Here is a 20156-nt window from a genome sequence, read left to right as displayed (position 1 = left end):
TAAGAACGAGGAAAATCTTTTGAAATTGCAATCGTGTTTTCAGGAAAAGAAGAGATTGGAACACACTGAAGGGAAAAAACAAAACAAAATGCGAAGGAGGAGGAGGAGGAGGAAGAGGAAGGAAAGAAGGAAGGAAGGAAGGAAGGAAGGAAGGAAGGAAAGAGTGAAGAAAAGGAGCGGAAGAAATGACGATAATTAAACAGAGCTGAAAGAAAGTGAAAAAAAAGAAAAACTCAGAGCAAAGAGAGAAAGGAAAAGAGAAGATAAACAAGATTTGTGGTGAGAAAAAAAAGCAAAACAACGAAGGAATAAGAAAAGAAAACACGAGAAGGGAAGTAGTGGAACGAAAAAGGGAGAAGAAAAGAAGACTAGAAAGAAGAAGAGGAAGAGGAAGGTTGCACTTTTATGCTGAGACAATATTTTAAGAGGAAAGAAGAAGAAGACATTTGAATACATCAGGTTTTGTCCTCAGGCCCTTCACCTCCTCCTCATCTTCCTTCCTCCTCCTCCTCCTCCTCCTCCTCCTCCTCGTATTCAGCCTTAAGATGCCAGGTAGCGATTCTTTTTTTATCAGTTCTGTGGAAAGGTTACTCAGCAGAACATACATTTCTTATTCTTTTTCATGCTTCCTTGTCTCTTGGTTCACTGTATCTAACAAATCAAGGAAGCTACAGAAAGTAACCATTTGGTCTACACATGGCGGTCTCTGTATAAAAGTTAGCCCGTGTGCTGTACATATGTGTGTCTCTTATCCCAGAATGTACCTTGAGAAACGCTGGCTTGGCACTAGAGAATGATGCAAGAAAGAGAGGACACTTGTGGACTGTCAGCCTCTGATGTTACGGGGAATTAGTATTGGTTGATTGATAGTTTAAGAGAGAGAACTAGATTGCGAACCTCTGTTATTATGGAGTATAAATATGTGTAGAAATTAAGCCTATTATAAGAGAGGAAATTTAATGACTACAAAGCTCTGATATTGTGAAGAATATGTATTGATAGTAATGAAATCTAGGAGAGAAAATGTATGGATTGCTACCTTCTGATATTATGTAGAATAGTAATGAAGTCTAAGAGAGAAAACTTAATGATTGCCAGCCTCTGATATTTTTGAGAATTGATATTGATAGTAATGGAGTTTAAGAGAGAAAACTAAATGATTGCAAACCTCTGATATTATAGATGATTAGTATTAGTAGTAATGAAATTTAAGAAAGAAAACTTAATTGTTGCGAACTTCTGATGTTACAAAGAATTAATATTGATAGTAATGATGTCTAAGAGAGAAAACTTCAATTATTGTCAACCTCTGATAATATTGAAAATTAATATTGATAGTAATGAAGTTTAAGAAAAAAAACATATGAAGTGCAAACCTCTGATATTATGGAGAACAATTATTAACGGTGGTAATGAAGTTTAATTAAAGGTAACGGTAGGTAATCAAGGAATGAAGGAGCATTGCCTTGCCCCCTAACACCTGTACAACTTCACGGAAAGTTGCCACAGTAATAAGATTGGAAGGTGAAAGTGTCGTGTCTCCCCAGAGAGGATTAAAGATGAGTGGACGAACTTGTGATGTGGTGAATTCAGAAACGCTTTGCTCTCTCACCACGACTCATTTTAAAGGTCATAGAAGGTGATTTGCTTCGTTATCAAGAGTATTTTCTAAAAGACTCATTGATCTACACACAGTCACTCATTAGCACTAGAATTTTATCATCTACTACACATTATCCATACTGTTATCTTGTTTCTGTTTTGATTTGTTCATGTTTGTGTGGTAGAATGTTTTATGTTCTGTAGATATGTCAGATTACTTTCCTTACATGTATTGTGTTTTGTAATGGTAGCAAACATCTTATCTCCCTCCTTCAATCAAGTTTTATATTTTTTTTCTTGAGTCCCATGTATAACTCTTGCTTATATGTGATCCACCTCTGGGCCGGTATTCTGAAACGCTTCACTTTCTCACCACGACTATTTTCCAAGGACACAGAATTGACAAGCTATATTTCTGAGGGTGTTTCTCCAGTAAATAATGCAGTAACCTTGTTCATTTGTCATTAGAACCATAAAATCACCCACGGAAACTTGTGTCACTTGAAGAGAAGCCTTTTGAAATAGTGGAGGTGTGGCACTGAACTGTTTTGTAATACTGATAACCTCCTTCAGCCAGTAAGTTTTAGATTTTTTGTTCAGTATATCAGACAAGTTTTGCTTATATAACTATGATGCATCTTTGGTTTGTAATGGTAACAATTTCTTCCCTTTAACGAGGTTTAAAGTTTTGTTCAATACGCTAGACAACTTTTGCTTATATTGTGTCCCTGTGTTTTATAAATATTAATAACTTTTTTCTTTGTCCAGCAAGGTTTATGATAACTGTTGAATACATTAGACAACTTTTGCTTATGTAATACCCCTGTGTTTTGTAAATATTAATAATCATTCCCTTCTTTAGTAAGTTTTTTTTTTTTATGTTTCTGTTGAATACGCTAAACTTTTGATTGTTATGTAATGCCCCGGTGTTTTGTAAATATTAATAATCTTTTCCTTTCTACTAACAAATTGTATTATTTCTGTTGCATGTAGTATGCAACTCTTATATAATCACGATGCACCATTATTCCTTTATGATAGCAATAATTTTTTCTCTCGTCCAACAAGTATATCATCTCTTTTATATACACTAGACAACTTCGTTTTATAACAGTAATAATCTTTTTCTTCACTCAACTATCCTTCTGACTATAGTAATTTCTTCGACTACTTAACTTCTAAAGTGGAGCACATTCTGTCCCTCTACCCTTTCGCTGAGATTTCCATTCTTGGAGATTTCAATGTTCACCACCAGCTTTGGCTTTCCTCTCCCTTCACTGACCACCCTGGTGAACTAGCCTTCAACTTTGCTATCCTCCGTGACCTAGAGCAACTGGTGCAACACCCTACTCGTATTCCTGACCGTCTTGGAGACACGCCCAACATTCTTGATCTCTTCCTCACCTCTAACCCTTCTGCTTATGCCGTCACCCTTTCATCTCCGTTGGGCTCCTCCGATCACAATCTCATTTCTGTATCTTGTCCTATTTTTCCAATCCCTCCGCAGGATCCCCAAAGCGAAGGTGCCTCTGGCGTTTTGCCTCTGCCAGTTGGGGGACCTGAGGAGGTATTATGCTGATTTTCCTGGAATGATTATTGCTTCCGTGTCAGAGACCCATCTCTTTGTGCTGAACGCATAACAGAGGTGTTAGTATCTGGCATGGAGGCGTACATTCCTCATTCTTTTCTCAACCTAAACCTTCTAAACCTTGGTTTAACTCAGCCTGTTCTCGTGCTATACATGATAGAGAGGTTGCCCACAAAAGGTACTTGAGCCTTCCATCTCCTGAATCTCATGCACTTTATATCTCTGCCCGGAATCATGCCAAGTCTGTTCTTCAACTTGCCAAACACTCTTTCATAAATAGGAAATGTCAAAATCTTTCAAACTCAAACTCTCCTCGTGACTTCTGGCATCTAGCCAAAAACATCTCAAATAACTTCACTTCTTCATCTTTCCTCCTTTATTTCATCCTGATGGCACCACTGCCATCTCTTCTGTCTCTAAAGCTGAACTCTTTTCTCAAACCTTTGCTCACAACTCCACCTTGGACGATTCTGGGCTTGTCCTCCCTCTCCTCCTCCCTCTGACTATTTCATGTCTACAATCAAAATTCTTCGTAATGATGTTTTCCATGCCCTTGCTGGCCTAAACCCTCGGAAGGCTTATGGACCTGATGGGGTCCCTCCTATTGTTCTCAAAAACTGTGCTTCTGTGCTTGCACCTTGCCTGGCCAAACTCTTCCAACTTTGTCTATCGACTTCTACCTTTCCTTCCTGCTGGAAGTTCGCCTACATTCAGCCTGTTCCTAAAAAGGGTGACCGTTCTAACCCCTCAAACTACCGTCCTATAGCTTTAATCTCTTGCTTGTCTAAAGTTTTGAATCTATCCTGAATAGGAAGATTCTCAAACATCTGTCACTTCACAATCTTCTGTCTGATCGCCAGTATGGCTTCCGTCAAGGTCGCTCTACTGGTGATCTTCTGGCTTTCCTTACTGAGTCTTGGTCATCCTCTTTTAGAGATTTCGGTGAAACTTTTGCTGTTGCGTTAGACATATCAAAAGCTTTTGATAGAGTCTGGCATAAAGCTTTGATTTCAAAACTGCCCTCCTACGGCTTCTATCCTTCTCTCTGCAACTTTATCTCAAGTTTCCTTTCCGACCGCTCTATTGCTGCTGTGGTAGACGGCTACTGTTCTTCTCCTAAACCTATTAATAGTGGTGTTCCTCAGGGTTCTGTCCTGTCACCCACTCTCTTTCTATTATTCATTAATGACCTTCTTAACCAAACTTCTTGCCCTATCCACTCCTACGCTGATGATACCACCCTACATCTTTCCACGTTCTTTCAGAGACGTCCAACCCTTCAGGAAATCAACAGATCACGCGGGGACGCCACGGAACGCCTGACTTCCGATCTTTCTAAGATTTCCGATTGGGGCAGAGAAAATCTAGTAGTTTTCAATGCCTCAAAACTCAATTCCTCCATCTATCAACTCGACACAACCTTCCAGACAACTATCCCTCTTCTTCAATGACACTCAACTGTCTCCTCTTCCACAATGAATATCCTCGGTCTGTCCTTTGCTCATAATCTTAACTGGAAACTTCACATCTCATCTCTTGCTAAAACAGCTTCTATGAAATTAGGTGTTCTGAGGCGTCTCCGACAGTTTTTCTCGCCCTCCAACTGCTTACTCTGTATAAGGGCCTTATCCGTCCCTGTATGGAGTACTCTTCGCATGTTTGGGGGTTCCAGTCACACAGCTTTGCTTGATAGGGTGGAATCGAAAGCTCTTCGTCTCATCAACTCCCTCCTCTGACTAACTGTCTTCAGTCTCTTTCTCACCGCCGAAATGTTGCATCCCTTTCTATATTTTATCGCTATTTTCATGGTAACTGTTCTACTGATCTTGCTAACTGCATGCCTCCCTCCTCCTGCGGCCACGTTGCACAAGGCTTTCTTCTTCCTCTCATCCCTATTCTGTCCAACTCTCTAATGCAAGAGTTAACCAGTACGCTCAATCATTCATCCCTTTCACTGGTAAACTCTGGAACTCCCTCCCTGCATCTGTATTTCCGAATTCCTACAACTTGTCTTCTTTTAAGAGGGAGGTATCGAGCCATTTGCTCCCCTAATTCTGGCTGACGGTTTTGACACTTTTGAAGTCTTTGGAGAGACAGCGCTCAAGTGGGCCTTTTTCTAACTTTCTTTTTTTTGCCCTTGGCTGGCCCTCATCCCTACGTAAAAAAAATATATATATATACACCACATCTTTCATAACACCAATAATCGCACTAACTTTCTCCTTCTTCCTTTCCTCTCTCAGATGGTCGTGCACATTAACACAGACAAGAAATCTCCCTTCGACCCCCTGCACAAGTGGAAGGACCATGAGGCGTGTTGGCAGATGCAGTTCCGGGGCTCGCTGGGGGAAACACTGCTGCACGTCCTCATTATGTGCGACTCAAGGCACACACGAGGGTCGCCAAGATTCTCCTGAGGTGCTTCCCGAGGCTCTGTGTGGATGTGGTGGAGGGAGAGGAGTATTTGGGTAAGTGCAGGTGTGTGTGTGTGTGTGTGTGTGTGTGTGTGTGTGTGTGTGTGTGTGTGTGTGTGTGTGTGTGTGTATGTGTGCGTGTGTGTGATGAAGTGTCTGTTTGATGTGATAGATGAAGAGGAAAGGAGAGGTTAGAGAGAGAGAGAGAGAGAGAGAGAGAGAGAGAGAGAGAGAGAGAGAGAGAGAGAGAGAGAGAGAGAGAGAGAGAGAGAGAGAGAGAGAGAGAGAGAGAGAGAGAATTTTTCATCTCTTCACTTGTTTTCCTTCTTCTTCTTCTTCTTCTTCTTCTTCTTCTTCTTCTTCTTCTTCTTCTTCTTCTTCTTCTTCTTCTTCTTCTTCTTCTTCTTGTTTTTGTTCTTGTTCTTCTTCTTGCTCCAGTTAATACTTGTAAGCTTAAACCACCACCACCTCCACCTCCACCTCCTCCTCCTCCTCCTCCTCCTCCTCCTCCTCCTCCTCCTCCTCCTCCTCCTCCTCCTCCTCCTCCTCCTTTTGTTCACGCACCTCGGGAGTTAAGTATAGGCTAACTGGGTGTTCTTCCTCTCTTATTTCCCCTTCCCTCGAGAATGGTGAGGGGAAGGAGAGAAATGGTGGGAAAGTCTCTCTCTCTCTCTCTCTCTCTCTCTCTCTCTCTCTCTCTCTCTCTCTCTCTCTCTCTCTCTCTCTCTCTCTCTCTCTCTCTCTCTCTCTCTCTCTCTCTCTCTCTCTCTCTCTCTCTCTCTCTCTCTCTCTCTCATCCTGTGTGGTTATTATAGTCATGTGCGAGTTAATATAATTTCCTATAGGTCTGTGTAATTTATGTAATCCTGTGTAATCTTATTCAATCCTCCTATGAACTTATTTAAAAGTATCCAATGTTACGTGGCCTCTGTGTGCAGCCGTGTGTGTTGATATTATTAGGTAATCCCTTTATATCTCACGTCTTTCTTTTTCAGCTTTATTTTAATCCTTTTGTAATCCTATTCAATTCTTTACAGTTCTCTTCACTAATCTGTTGTAAAAAGGTGTTCAGTCCTACACAGTGTTATAATAGTCATATGTGGGTTTGTTAGAATAATTGCATATTTTTTTGTAATCGTATTTAATCCTATTTTATTTTTCTGGCATACCCTTATTAATATGCATTCAAAAGCCTTATAGAATAGTGATATATTAGTTTATATAACGAATTAATTCTCTGTCGATCCATTCCAACGCGTATAATTTGAGTTAAACATTTTAGATTAATATATATTGAGTTAAGTCCTTTAAATTAATGTAATCCTTTGTTGGGACATTGAAACCCTTATGACTCGAGTTAAACCTCTACAATTTCTCACTAATGAATATTGAATAGAGCCATGCTGTTAATCCATTCAGTATCTTGACGCGTTTCCATATTCTTTCTCCTTACTATTTGGTGATTTTATACAGCTTCAGAAACTCATGTGGGGCATTAAAACAGTGAAGACTGTGGCCATTAATCTTATAACCCCGATAGACCCTTCCTAATGTCAATGAAATGGTCTAATCGTACACAAATCTCCTCAGTATTGAAAGGGTTAATGAAATCCTTTGTTATGACATTGAAACCCTTATGATTAGAGTTAAACCTTTACATTTTCACGTGAAGCGTATTTGATCCTTTCCTGCAGGTGCCAGCGCCCTCCACCTGGCCATCGCGTACGGCAACAATGAGCTGGTCACGATTCTGCTTGGGTGCGGATCCAATGTGCACCAAAGAGCCATAGGTACGTGCACACACACACACACACACACACACACACACACACACACACACACACACACACACACACACACACACACACACACACACACACACACACACACACACACACACACACACACACACACACACACACACACACACACACACACACACACACACACAGTATATTTTCCTTTGTTTCTTTCTCCCTATTTGTTCTTCGTTTTTCCTCGTATTTTTCTTTTTCTCTTTTTTCTTTCTCAAATTTCTCACCTCTTCTCTCCTCCTTCTCCTCTTCTTCCTGTTCTGTACTTTACACTTTACCTTTCTTTTTCATCTTGTTTATTTTTCTTTAATTCACTTCTTTTCTCCGTTCCATTGTCTCACTCCTTTCTTATACCCGCTTTTACACTTAATTACACTCAATGCTCTCCCTTATCTATCCTTTTTTTCTCCATTCCCTCTCTTTGTTCCTCTCTTACTTTTCCATTCATTCTCTACATCCTATTACCTTCAATTTAAGTTTATTTCCTTCCAACCCTTTCCATTACCTTCCTTTACTCTTCTTACGATCCTACACCACACAGAATTCAACACCAACTCTTTCTATTCATTCTCTACATCCTATAAGCTTCCTATTACTCTCAATTTAAGTCTGTTCCCTTCTAAATCCTTTTCTTTTCCTTTCTTTGCACTCCTTACAATCATACACCCTCCAGAACTCAACACCACTCAACACCAACCCTTCCATTCATTCTCTACATCCTATAACCTCCCTATTATCCTCAATTTAAGTCTATTTCCTTATCAATCCCTTCCTTTACCTCCCTTTGCACTCCTTACAATCCTACACCACTCACCACCACACAGTTCTCTCAGTCCTATTGTCCTTTCTTTAGGTAGTTTCTTCCTGCCACGGGACCAGCAGGTAACGGTGCCCCCCGGACCTGACCACACGGACTACGAGGGCTGGCTTACCTAGGGGAGTACCCGCTTGCCTGGTCGGCCTGTCTGGGCAACGAGACCGTCTATAACAAACTGCTGGACTATGACGCCGACTCCAATGCTCAGGATAGCTTCGGCAACATGATTCTGCATATGGTGGTGGTGTGCAATCAGCTGGTGAGTGTACTGGGGTGTTTTGTGGGCAAGAGAGAGAGAGAGAAATCTACAGTAACACCCTTTAACTTCTTCCAATGTTCTGGGGTGTTTTTTGTGGGAGTTTTCTGTGTTTAGTTTGAGAGTGAGTCAGTTTGGAGTGTGTTATCATCTGTGTGTGTGTTCTGGTGCGTTTTTGGGGTTCTGGGGTGTTTTTTTGTGGGAGTTTTGTGGGTTAAAAATTTGAGAGTGAATTAGTTTTGGAGTGTGTTACCAGCTGTGAGTGTGTTTTGGTGTGTTTTTTGTGGTTTTGCTTTATTTTGTTTGATTTGATTTGTTGGTTGAACGTTTCTGTGTTTCCTTCCTTATCTGTCAGTTAGTCAGTCAATCGATTCATTTGCTAGTTAGTTGGATAATTAGTCAGTCAGTCAGTCAGTCACTCAGTCACTCACTTAGTTAGTTAATTAGTTAGCTGGATAATTAATCAGCCAGTCAGTCAATTAGATAGACAGTCAAACACTTAAATAGTTAGTTCATCATTGAATTTGTTTAGTTATCATTATCGTGTGTGTGTGTGTGTGTGTGTGTGTGTGTGTGTGTGTGTGTGTGTGTGTGTGTGTGTGTGTGTGTGTGTGTGTGTGTGTTACGGAAACAGACCAGAAATAAGTGTCTGCACAACATATCAGTGAATCAGTGGAGCGTGTTGAGTGTTACAGTGTTTTTTCTGTTTAAGAGAGATAAGACCGACAGGAGGAAAAGAAAAAAAAAGATGAGAGGAAAAGTGTGCACAGCGTGATACTGACACGGTGAAACATATTTTTGAGTGTCTGTGTGTGTGTGCATGAGTGTTTCAGTGCGTTTCCTAACTCTTTTTTTGTAAAGGAGAGAAGACTAAGGACGAAAAATAAAGGGAAAAACGAAAAAAAAGAGAGAACACACCAGCGCACACAAGATATTTTCTCAAACGATCAGGAATAAGCAAGAAGAAGAGGGAAAAGAATCAACACTTAAGATTATAAAGCGTTAAGATCCTCACCTCTCTTGAAAACATTTAAAATCATAGACGAATTGAAACACGAAGAGAAGACAGGAAAAGAAAAACGCAGGATAAGAATCCGCCTCTATTTTTCATTCATTACACGCCTTGGTAATGAGTGTTTTCAGGGGCCAGCTCGGAAGATAAGTTAGTATTGCTTGGTTGTTTGTTCCCTCCTGGCGCTAGTGATGCAGCGCCCCTAGTAAATGATTGCCACACTTATGAAAGGATTCGTGGGAAGTCTGATAGTTTCTCTGGAGTCTGTTGAATATAGACTGCATGAGATGTGTGTGTGTGTGTGTGTGTGTGTGTGTGTGTGTGTGTGTGTGTGTGTGTGTGTGTGTGTGTGTGTGTGTGTGTGTGTGTGTGTGAGAGAGAGAGAGAGAGAGAGAGAGAGAGAGAGAGAGAGAGAGATTCCTTTTCTTTTATTGTTATCCATCCCTCGCTTACTTTTTCTCTTCTACTCCATATGTCCTTATTTTTTCTTTCTATCCCATTCATCCGTTCTTCTCCTCCATTTCCTCCTCCTGATGTCTTTCTTTTTCTCTCTCTTTTATTCCCTTTCCATCCCTACCCTTTCCTCTCCTCTTTTCTTTTTCCCTTCCCTTCCGTCTTTTTTTTTTCTTTTTGTCTATCTACACACTGTACCTCTTAACCTTTCCCTTTCAATGTCCCAATAACTTTTGTCACCTGTGCTCTTCTCTCCCTTTGTTCCTCCCTTCTCTTTCTACATCCTTGTTCTTCTAATCATGCCACCAGCACAAAGAATCGAATCCCATATAGGGTTGGGAATCCTAGTAGGTGCAGAAAAGGTGTAGAATTGTATAGGCCTACTTGTCACTTACCTTTAGGTCTAATATCTGGATTTATTACTTTGTGTGTAATTCACCTCGGTTTCCTCCTGGTCACCTAGCCAGTCTTCCCCATTACGGAGCGAGCTCAGAGCTCATAGACCGATCTTCGGGTAGGACTGAGACCACAACACACTCCACACACCGGGAAAGCGAGGCCACAACCACTCGAGTTACATCCCGTACCTATTTACTGCTAGGTGAACAGGGGCTACACATTAAGAGGCTTGCCCATTTGCCTCGCCGCGCCGGGACTCGTGTGTGTGTGTGTGTGTGTGTGTGTGTGTGTGTGTGTGTGTGTGTGTGTGGGTGGGTGGGTGGTTGGGTGTAGGATAATGAAAAGACATATATTGCAGAGAGAGAGAGAGAGAGAGAGAGAGAGAGAGAGAGAGAGAGAGAGAGAGAGAGAGAGAGAGAGAGAGAGAGAGAGAGAGAGAGAGAGAGAGAGAGAGAGAGAGAGAGAGAGAGAGAGAGCTATCGTGGACTAAACAAAAGAATTCCCTTCCAATTAAACCAAGTTTCACAATCCCTTAACAATTAAAAGACAAAGTTTTCAGGATTATTTACTTTTTATGGTTTTATTCTCTTTTTTATTAGTGTCTTCCTATGTTGACTATGAAGTTATCTCTCTCTCTCTCTCTCTCTCTCTTGTATTCTCTTATCAACTTTTTTGTCCTTTAACTTTATTTAATTTACGTTACACTTCACTTCCCTTGTCTCGTGTTTGTGTATCAGTGTTTTCTACCTTTATTTTATCCTATCCCTATTTTTATTTCGTTATCTACCGTTTTTAATTATTAGCCGTTTGAATTTCTTACTTTATTTCGACTTCGTATTTTTTTTTATCTATGTTCCTGTGTCAATTTTTCTTTCCTACTTTCATTTTTATCATTTGACGACAAACGCTAGGAAAAGAAAAAACTACTTTCTTTTACACAGACCACGTTGCTGATTGATCAAAAGCGATGCAATGTATGAGAGAGAGAGAGAGAGAGAGAGAGAGAGAGAGAGAGAGAGGTTGTGTTTACGCTCTTTCATTAATCTATGCATTTCAATTTTACGACTGGATAACTGTCTCTTATCTCTAATTAATCTACGTATGTCTCCGCTCGTTTGTCTGTCTGTCTGTCTGTCTGTCTGTCTGTCTGTCTGTCTGTCTGAATGATGATGAGAAGAAATAGAATGGTAAAGAGAAGGAGAAAGAGGACAAAGACGAGGGTAAGAAGGGAAATGAAAAAAGAAAGAAAGAAGAGGAGAAGGAGGAAGAGGAAGAAAAAGAAAAGTAAAGAGAAGAAAAGGAAGAAAAGGTAAAAAGATGTGGAAGAGGAATAGATGAAAAAAGAAATGAGAAGAAAGAGAACATAATAACACACACACACACACACACACACACACACACACACACACACACACACACACACACACACACACACACACACACACACACACACACACACACACACACTACATAACCAACTAACCACCACCACCACCACCACTTACATTAAATCTCGGACAATGTAAATATAACCCAGCCTTCATTTCACCTTAATTTCCGTGGAGGTACTTGGAATGACATGTACCTGGGCTGGCTGGAGTCTCGTGGGCAGGCACATAATTTAATATTAATGAGGGTTCTGTACCTGGCTTTTCCTTACGTGAATGAGAGAACACTGTGACCTGTAAGGATTATGATGTGTGTGTGTGTGTGTGTGTGTGTGTGTGTGTGTGTGTGTGGGAGGTTAATAAATACGAGTAAGATCAAAATTAATTGCTATTTTAGGGATTTATTTCGAATTAAACCGATCTTGGCCTCTTAGATTTTTATTGGAATTGCAAAATATGTCCTATTTTTGCCTTTCCCAACACAAAAATATCACACTCCCATTCGTATATAAGGTGTAGGAATGACTGTACGTGCCATAGGAATATAAAGGATGCCGGAACGTACCTTTATAATGAGTCGTAAAAGGAATATACATGAGTAGAAATTCATATACAAGCTGAAGGAATGAATTATGTAAAGTGTAAGAATGAGTGTGGTGGTGTAGAAGATGTAGGAATGACTCTCTCTCTCTCTCTCTCTCTCTCTCTCTCTCTCTCTCTCTCTCTCTCTCTCTCTCTCTCTCTCTCTCTCTCTCTCTCTCTCTCTCTCTCTCTCTCTCTCTCTCTAAATCATTCCATCACTAATTAAACCATTTGAATATCAAGGATACGGATGCCTTTATGAGAGAGAGAGAGAGAGAGAGAGAGAGAGAGAGAGAGAGAGAGAGAGAGAGAGAGAGAGAGAGAGAGAGAGAGAGAGAGAGGATAAATACTATATGAGCGGAAAACTCTCTCTCTCTCTCTCTCTCTCTCTCTCTCTCTCTCTCTCTCTCTCTCTCTCTCTCTCTCTCTCTCTCTCTCTCTCTCTCTCTCTCTCTCTCTCTCTCCATCCAAGCATCTATCCCTAATTTCTCAAACATACAAATAAGCATACAAAACAAACACACCATAATTAGAGGCAGTGAGGCAAAGAGAGAGGGAGAGAGAGAGAGAGAGAGAGAGAGAGAGAGAGAGAGAGAGAGAGAGAGAGAGAGAGAGAGAGAGAGAGAGAGAGAGAGAGAGAGAGAGAGAATGTACATGTGATTTATGTTCTGTCTTATGAATACACAAATAAACACACACTCACAGACACCACCACCACCACCACCACTACTACAACAACTACTACTACTACTACTACTACTACTACTACTACTACTACTACTACTACTACTACTACTACTACTACTACTACTACTACTACTACTACTACTACTACTACTACCACCATTAACAACATAACAACATCATGCCAAGACGTTCCTAACACTCCCTCACCACTCTACACACAGCCATTACTAACATTTCTCTCACAGCTTTCATAAAACATTTTCCTCCCTCATCTTATACCCAGACTCATCTCACGCGTCCTATCTCTTAATACACCCACAGTCAGCCTCACTAAAGCCACATCTCCCTCAGGAACATAAACACGCATGTATTGCTCGGACAGAAAGCCATACCAGAGCCAGATTGAGAGAAAGGCCTGGCATGGACGTCACAATTAAGCAAGGGCGGCCGGGCATAGAAGCACTGTTCTTCTTGCACAAAGGACATATACGAAGGAAGGAGAGATATTACTGGTACATATTATTAGAACAGATATTAGTCGCTCTCATTCTACTGTTGACAATAGCTTGTATATTTGTCTCTTGTCTCTATTCATTTGTAGGAAAGTCTCCCTCTATTTGTCTATCTATCTGTCTATTTATCTATCTATCTATCTACCGTGTATTATTCCAGCCCATGTACCTACGCATTCATACATCATAGTGGCCCAAAGAAAATATTCTGTATAGGCCTTTTGTTTACATGGCCAGCGGTCTTGTTTGGAGGAGGTGACGTGGGAAATAAAGGAAGGGACGAGGGGAAGGGAAGGGAAGAGATGGGGAGGGGAGGTTGACATAGAGGAAATTGAAAAGATGAAAGGACGAAGAAAACGAGAAGGAAAGGAGGAATAGCTTATAGGGAAAGAGAAGGAAGAGGAGGAGGAAGAAAACTAGGAAGAGAACGATGATAATTGATGTTACATAAGAAAAGGATACTTTAATGAAGCTACTTACTGAGTTAAGGAAAGACGAGGAGGAACAGGATAAGGAGGAGGAGGAAGAGGAGAAAAGGTTGACTATATAATATCAAGTAACAGATACTTTGAGACTTGTGCTATAATAAAGGTCAATACTGATACTTTTTTTTCATCTATACCATGTGGGCTTTTCATTTAAAAAAGGATGAAGAGGAGGAGGAAGAAGAAAAAACGAAGAAGGAAGAGTTACTTAAAATTACATAAAAGGAAAAGAGATAATAAAAATGTGTTATCCTGTAATAGAAATATCTAGTAACATATATATACAAAAGAGAGAAGAGGGAGGAAGAGTAGTGAGAAGATTACATAAAAGCATATAGATCATTACATTCTCGGCGTATAATGAGAGTACCTGTCCATATGTATACTATTAGTGTGTGTGTGTGTGTGTGTGTGTGTGTGTGTGTGTGTGTGTGTGTGTGTGTGTGTGTGTGTGTGTGTTTCACTGTTTGATCTGCTGCAGTCTCTGACGAGACAGCCAGACGTTACCCTACGGAACGAGCTCAGAGCTCATTATTTCCGATCTTCGGATAGGCCTGAGACCAGGCACACACCACACACCGGGACAACAAGGTCACAACTCCTCGATTTACATCCCGTACCTACTCACTGCTAGGTGAACAGGGGCTACACGTGAAAGGAGACACACCCAAATATATCCACCCGGCCGGGAAATCGAACCCCGGTCCTCTGGCTTGTGAAGCCAGCGCTCTAATCACTGAGCTACCGGGCGTGTGTGTGTGTGTGTGTGTGTGTGTGTGTGTGTGTGTGTGTGTGTGTGTGTGTGTGTGTGTGTGTGTGTGTGTGTGTGTGTGTGTGTGTGTGTAATTCACCATCACGGTCGTCTGCTGGTCACCCAGCCAGCCTTCCCCATTACGGATCGAGCTCAGATTTCATAGAGCTATCTTCGGGTAGGACTGAGACCACACAACACTCCACGCACCGGGACAACAAGGTCACAACCCCTCGAGTTACATCCCGTACCTATTTGCTACTAGGTGAACAGGGACTACACATTAAGAGGCTTGCCCATTTGCCTCACCACTTTCCTGGACTCTAACATGGACCCTCTCGGTTGTGACCCGAGCGTGCTAACCACTACACTACGCTGTGTGTGTGTAATTCACCATCACGGTCGTCTGCTGGTTACCCAGCCAGTCTTCCCCATTACGGAGCGAGCTCAGAGCTCATAGACCGATCTTCGGGTAGGACTGAGACCACAACACACTCCACACACCGGGAAAGCGAGGCCACAACCCCTAGAGTTACATCCCGTACCTATTTACTGCTAGGTGAACAGGGGCCACACATTAAGAGGCTTGCCCATTTGCCTCGCCGCGCCCGGGACTCGAACCCGGCCCTCTTGATTGTGAGTCGAGCGTGCTAACCACTACAGTACACGGTGTGTGTGTGTGTGTGTGTGTGTGTGTGTGTGTGTGTGTGTGTGTGTGTGTGTGTGTGTGTAATTCATCTCGGTCGCTTGCTGGTCACCCAGCCAGTCTTCCCCATTACGGAGCGAGCTCAGAGCTCATAGACCGATCTTCGGGTAGGACTGTAACAGAACAGAATGGGAGTATCTAGTTGATTGGTAAAGAAGAAGAAGAAGAAGAGGAGGAGGAAGAAGAGGAGGAGGAGGAGGAGGAGGAGGAGAAGGAGGAGGACTAGGAATGCGAAGTTATGCAAGAAAATGAAAGAAAAAGGCACACAATACGATACGTATATTGAGAAAAAAAATAAAGAAAGGAAGGGTGACACTAATAGAACAAAAAAGCAAAGAATATATATAATGAGGAAAGAAATGAGAAAAAAAAGGAGAGGGTTGATTATAATGTGCAAAAAAATATAAGAAGATCAAATAAAGAAATGACAGATAATGAGGAGAAAGAAACGATAAAAAGATGAAAAAGACGATTAAAATTTATATTCATTTGTTCAAGAGAGACGAGACAAGGAGGAGGAGGAGGAAGAGGAAAAAGAAAGAAGAAAAGGAAGGAAAGAAAAAAGGTGAAGAATAAAAGAAGAACAAAGCAATGAAGGAAGAAGAAGAAAAGAATAAGAAGAGGAGAAAGGAAATGAGGGAAGGTGAAGAAGAAAAGAAGAACGAAAGAAAGAACAAAGAAAAAGAGGAAGAGAGAGATCATGTAAAAGGGGAACGAAAGTAGAAAAGAAAAAAAGAGGAGAAAAAAGTACCCAACAAAAAAAAAAGAAATAATGGAAAAAGTTACAAAAAACGAGGAAATGGATAAATCAGAAAGGAAGAAAAAAAAAGAAGAGTATGAAAACACACACACACACACACACACACACACACACACACACACACACACACACACACACACACACACACACACACACACACACACACACATTGATGGGGTCGTGTTTATGTGGCGTGAAGGAGGATGAGGACAGTGATACACAATTGGGATTACTGGAGACGAGGAGATGCTACAGACACATTGATTTACTTCTACACACGCTGAGAAATGGGTCGTGATTAGATGGAGCAATTGTAGTAGTAGTAGTAGTAGTAGTAGTAGGAGGAGGAGGAGGAGGAGGAGGAGGATTAGAAAAGAAGGAATACAAAAGAGGAATAGTTGTAGTAGTAGTAGTAGTAGTAGTAGTAGTAGTAGTAGTAGTAGTAGTAGTAGTAGTAGTAGTAGTAGGAGGAGGAGGAGGAGGAGGAGGAGGAGGAGGAGGAGGAGGAGGAGGAGGAGGAAGAGGTAGATAATTTTAGTGTTTTTTTTGTTACTTGGTTGAAAAATTGAGTGTGTGTGTGTGTGTGTGTGTGTGTGTGTGTGTGTGTGTGTGTGTGTGTGTGTGTGTGTGTGTGTGTGTGTGTGTGTGAACATTTAATTCGTAATGGGATTATTCCCTTTGAGTCACTGTAGATACGGTCTCTCTCTCTCTCTCTCTCTCTCTCTCTCTCTCTCTCTCTCTCTCTCTCTCTCTCTCTCTCTTTCTGCTTGTTCGGATGGTTGTTTATGTTGTTTTTATTACTTTTGTTGTTGTTATCATTGTTATTACACTATATTCCTCTTCTTCTTTCTTCTCATTCTCATATTCTTGATTTAACCACCACAAACAAACAAATCACAACTCCTCCTACACACACACACACACACACACACACACACACACACACAGGAGGCGGTGGCGTAGTGGATAAGATGGTGAGCGTGGGATCGGGCAGAGGTCCACGCGTAGGTTCGAATTCCACCACATACCGCTTTGAAGCTATGCCATTTGCCAAGTGGTTTAAAGTTGCCGACATGTCACCATTATACCCAGGTTGTAGGTGGTTACACTAAAGATACACTTGGGTGGTAATATGGGTCCTAATATGGGTACCACTTTAACGACGACATTATGGCACCCACCCTCACCTTTACCTACTCTACATCACCACACAACAGTGACGCAAGTACACAGGTGACGTAAACAAAATTCTCTGGATCAGTAGTCAGGATAGAGATAATGGATTAAAGCTTGAAGAAAAAAGATAGATTAGAAGTAAGGGACAAGAGAGAATTAGGTCTTGAAATAGTGATGTATGAATGTAACAAACTCCGTAAAAGAGTCATTAATAAAGAGTACTCACGATAGGGAGGTGAAAGGATTGAAGCTAGAAGAAATACACAGATTTAAAGTAAGAGATAAGAAATGATTGGTTCTGAAACAGTGGTATGTGAATGTAATTAGACCCGTAATAAACTCAGTAATCAAGTTGTCAGTGATGAGTTCGTAAAACATTAACCCGTTCAGTACTGGGACGCATTTTTTCCACGAGTTTTGAGTATGATTAGACGATTTTATTTACATTAGGAAGGTTACATGGAGGTCAAAAGGTTAATGGCTAGACTCATCACCATTTTAATCCCTCACATAAATATTTGAAGCTCTATAAAATAACCAAATAGCAAGCAGAATGAATATGAAAACGTGCCGCGGTACTGAAGGAGTTAAACATGTACAAATTTAAAAAGATGTTAACGTAGAAAACAGGCTGGCACATTTTATACAGAGACTACCTCATGCAACGTTAGCGGCTTCTTGTGGCTTCCTTTACAGCATTTCCTTACGTAACCCGCCCACATCCCTCCTCTCTAGGGAATGTTCTCCTACGCACTGCGGCACCCAAGGCAACCAGCTCAGGACGGGATAATGAACGAGGCTGGACTGACTCCCCTCACTCTCGCTTGTCGCCTCGCCCGCTCCACGATTTTTAAGGAGATGTTAGAGCTCACCTGTATTGAGTTCTGGCGCTATTCCAACATCACCTGCAGTGCTTACCCGCTCAACGCCCTGGACACCATCAGACCCAGCGGGGAGACTAGTGAGTGTTGAGATGTGTGTGTATGTGTGTGCTTTATGGGGAGGTGAAGAATAGAAATAAGATGAGTTTATAGGGAGAGAAAGAAGGAAGGAAGATAAGTTTGTAGGAAGAGGAAAAAAATGAATTAAAATGAGTTTGTGAGGAGGTCAAGGACAAAAATAAGATGAAATCCTCGAGAGGGGAAGAAGAGAGGAAGTCAGTTGAGTTTGTGGGGAAGGGAAAAATAGAAGTAAGATTATTTTTTTCTGGAAGGGAAGAGGGGATAAAGTCAGAATAATTTATGGGAAGGAGAAGAATGAAAATAAGATGAATTTGTCAGGAGAAGAAGAAGGAAATAAATAAGATGAGTATGTGTGGAGAGGAAGAAGGGAGAAATTTAAATGAGTTTATAAAGACGGGAAGAATAGAAATAAGATGACTTTTTTTGAAGGGGAAGAAGGATTGAAGTCAGATGAGTTTGTGGTGAGGAGAAGAAGGGAAAAATGAGATGAGTTTGTGGTGAGGGGAAGGAGGGAGAAATGAGATGAGTTTGTGATGAGGGGAAGAAGAGAGGGATAGGTTTGTGGGTAAAGGAAGAAGAAAAGTGAGATTAATTTGTGGGGAATTGAAAGTCCTTATTGATTTATTAATTTGTTTATTTGTGTACTTATTTTAGTGTTAGATATGGTGAGTTGAAGGTTTTTTGTGAAGGGGGAGGCTGAAAGGGAGATGAAAAAAAGATGAGGTTTTATAGAGTGTCAGAAAGGGTGAATGAGTTTTACTGGAGAGAGAGAGAGAGAGAGAGAGAGAGAGAGAGAGAGAGAGAGAGAGAGAGAGAGAGAGAGAGAGAGAGAGAGAGAGAGAGAGAGAGAGAGAGAGAGAGAGAGAGAGAGAGAGAGAGAGAGTTATTAACCTCATTACTAACTAAACACAAAATCTTTATCTTTTCCTTATTCTAATTTTGTTAACACGACAAACGCAACCTTTACCTCCTTTACCGCCACCACCACCACCACCACCACCACCACCACCACCACCACCACCACCACCACCACCACCACCACCACCACCACCACCACCACCACCACACCTCTCTCTCTCTCTCTCTCTCTCTCTCTCTCTCTCTCTCTCTCTCTCTCTCTCTCTCTCTCTCTCTCTCTCTCTCTCTCTCTCTCTCTCTCTCTCTCTCTCTCTTTCCTGAGCGGTCATTACGTCGTGGTTTAGAAATCAGTAAAGTCCAGTGAGACTCCACACTTGTAGCTTAATTAGTCTCCACACGGCACTGATTTACCTGCAGTTTACCTCACAGCGGCAGTCCTCCTCCTGAGACAAGCAACAGCCAACTGACAAGAACTCTGCATCAGCGTAGTAGATCCACACACTACTTGAGGCTCTAATACTTGCTTTCCCTTTGTGTTTCCGCGTATTCCTCCCGCAGACTGGAACTCGGCCCTTATGATCATTCTAAACGGCACTAAAAGCGAGCACCTGGACATGCTGGAGGGCGGCATCATACAACGCCTGCTTGAGGAGAAATGGAAGACTTTTGCCAGGGTGAGTGTCTGTAGAAGGCGCTGACGGAGAGGTGATGGGATGGATGGAAGGGTGCAGGACCGGGTAAGGGGTAGGGGTCGGAGTAGGTGAAAGGATAGTGGAAGATGTGGATGGATTGGATGTGTGGTTGAAGGAGATGAGTGGAAAGGTGGGTGTAGAAGGGAATGAAATCAATCTAAATGTAGTCTCCTCCTCCTCGTCCTCCTCCTCCTCCTCCTCCTCCTCCTCCTCCTCCTCCTCCTCCTCCTCCTCCTCCTCCT

The 20156-nt window shown here is 41.6% G+C and overlaps 1 protein-coding gene across 1 annotated transcript in view; it reads left to right on the top strand.

The window, feature by feature from the left end:
- The window catches only part of LOC123499390, a 64739-nt gene that overhangs the window by 12426 nt on the left and 32157 nt on the right, over window positions 1-20156 (top strand). The window contains 7 exon segments of the mRNA XM_045247329.1: window positions 5434-5569; window positions 5572-5658; window positions 7299-7394; window positions 8272-8340; window positions 8343-8494; window positions 18138-18363; window positions 19781-19896. Coding sequence (XP_045103264.1) covers window positions 5434-5569; window positions 5572-5658; window positions 7299-7394; window positions 8272-8340; window positions 8343-8494; window positions 18138-18363; window positions 19781-19896 — 882 coding nt within the window.

The sequence above is a fragment of the Portunus trituberculatus genome, chromosome 49 (genome assembly GCF_017591435.1).
Source record: "Portunus trituberculatus isolate SZX2019 chromosome 49, ASM1759143v1, whole genome shotgun sequence".
Taxonomy (NCBI): domain Eukaryota; kingdom Metazoa; phylum Arthropoda; class Malacostraca; order Decapoda; family Portunidae; genus Portunus; species Portunus trituberculatus.
Note: the sequence above shows the minus strand (reverse complement) of the source record. Positions and strands in the feature narration are given on the sequence as shown.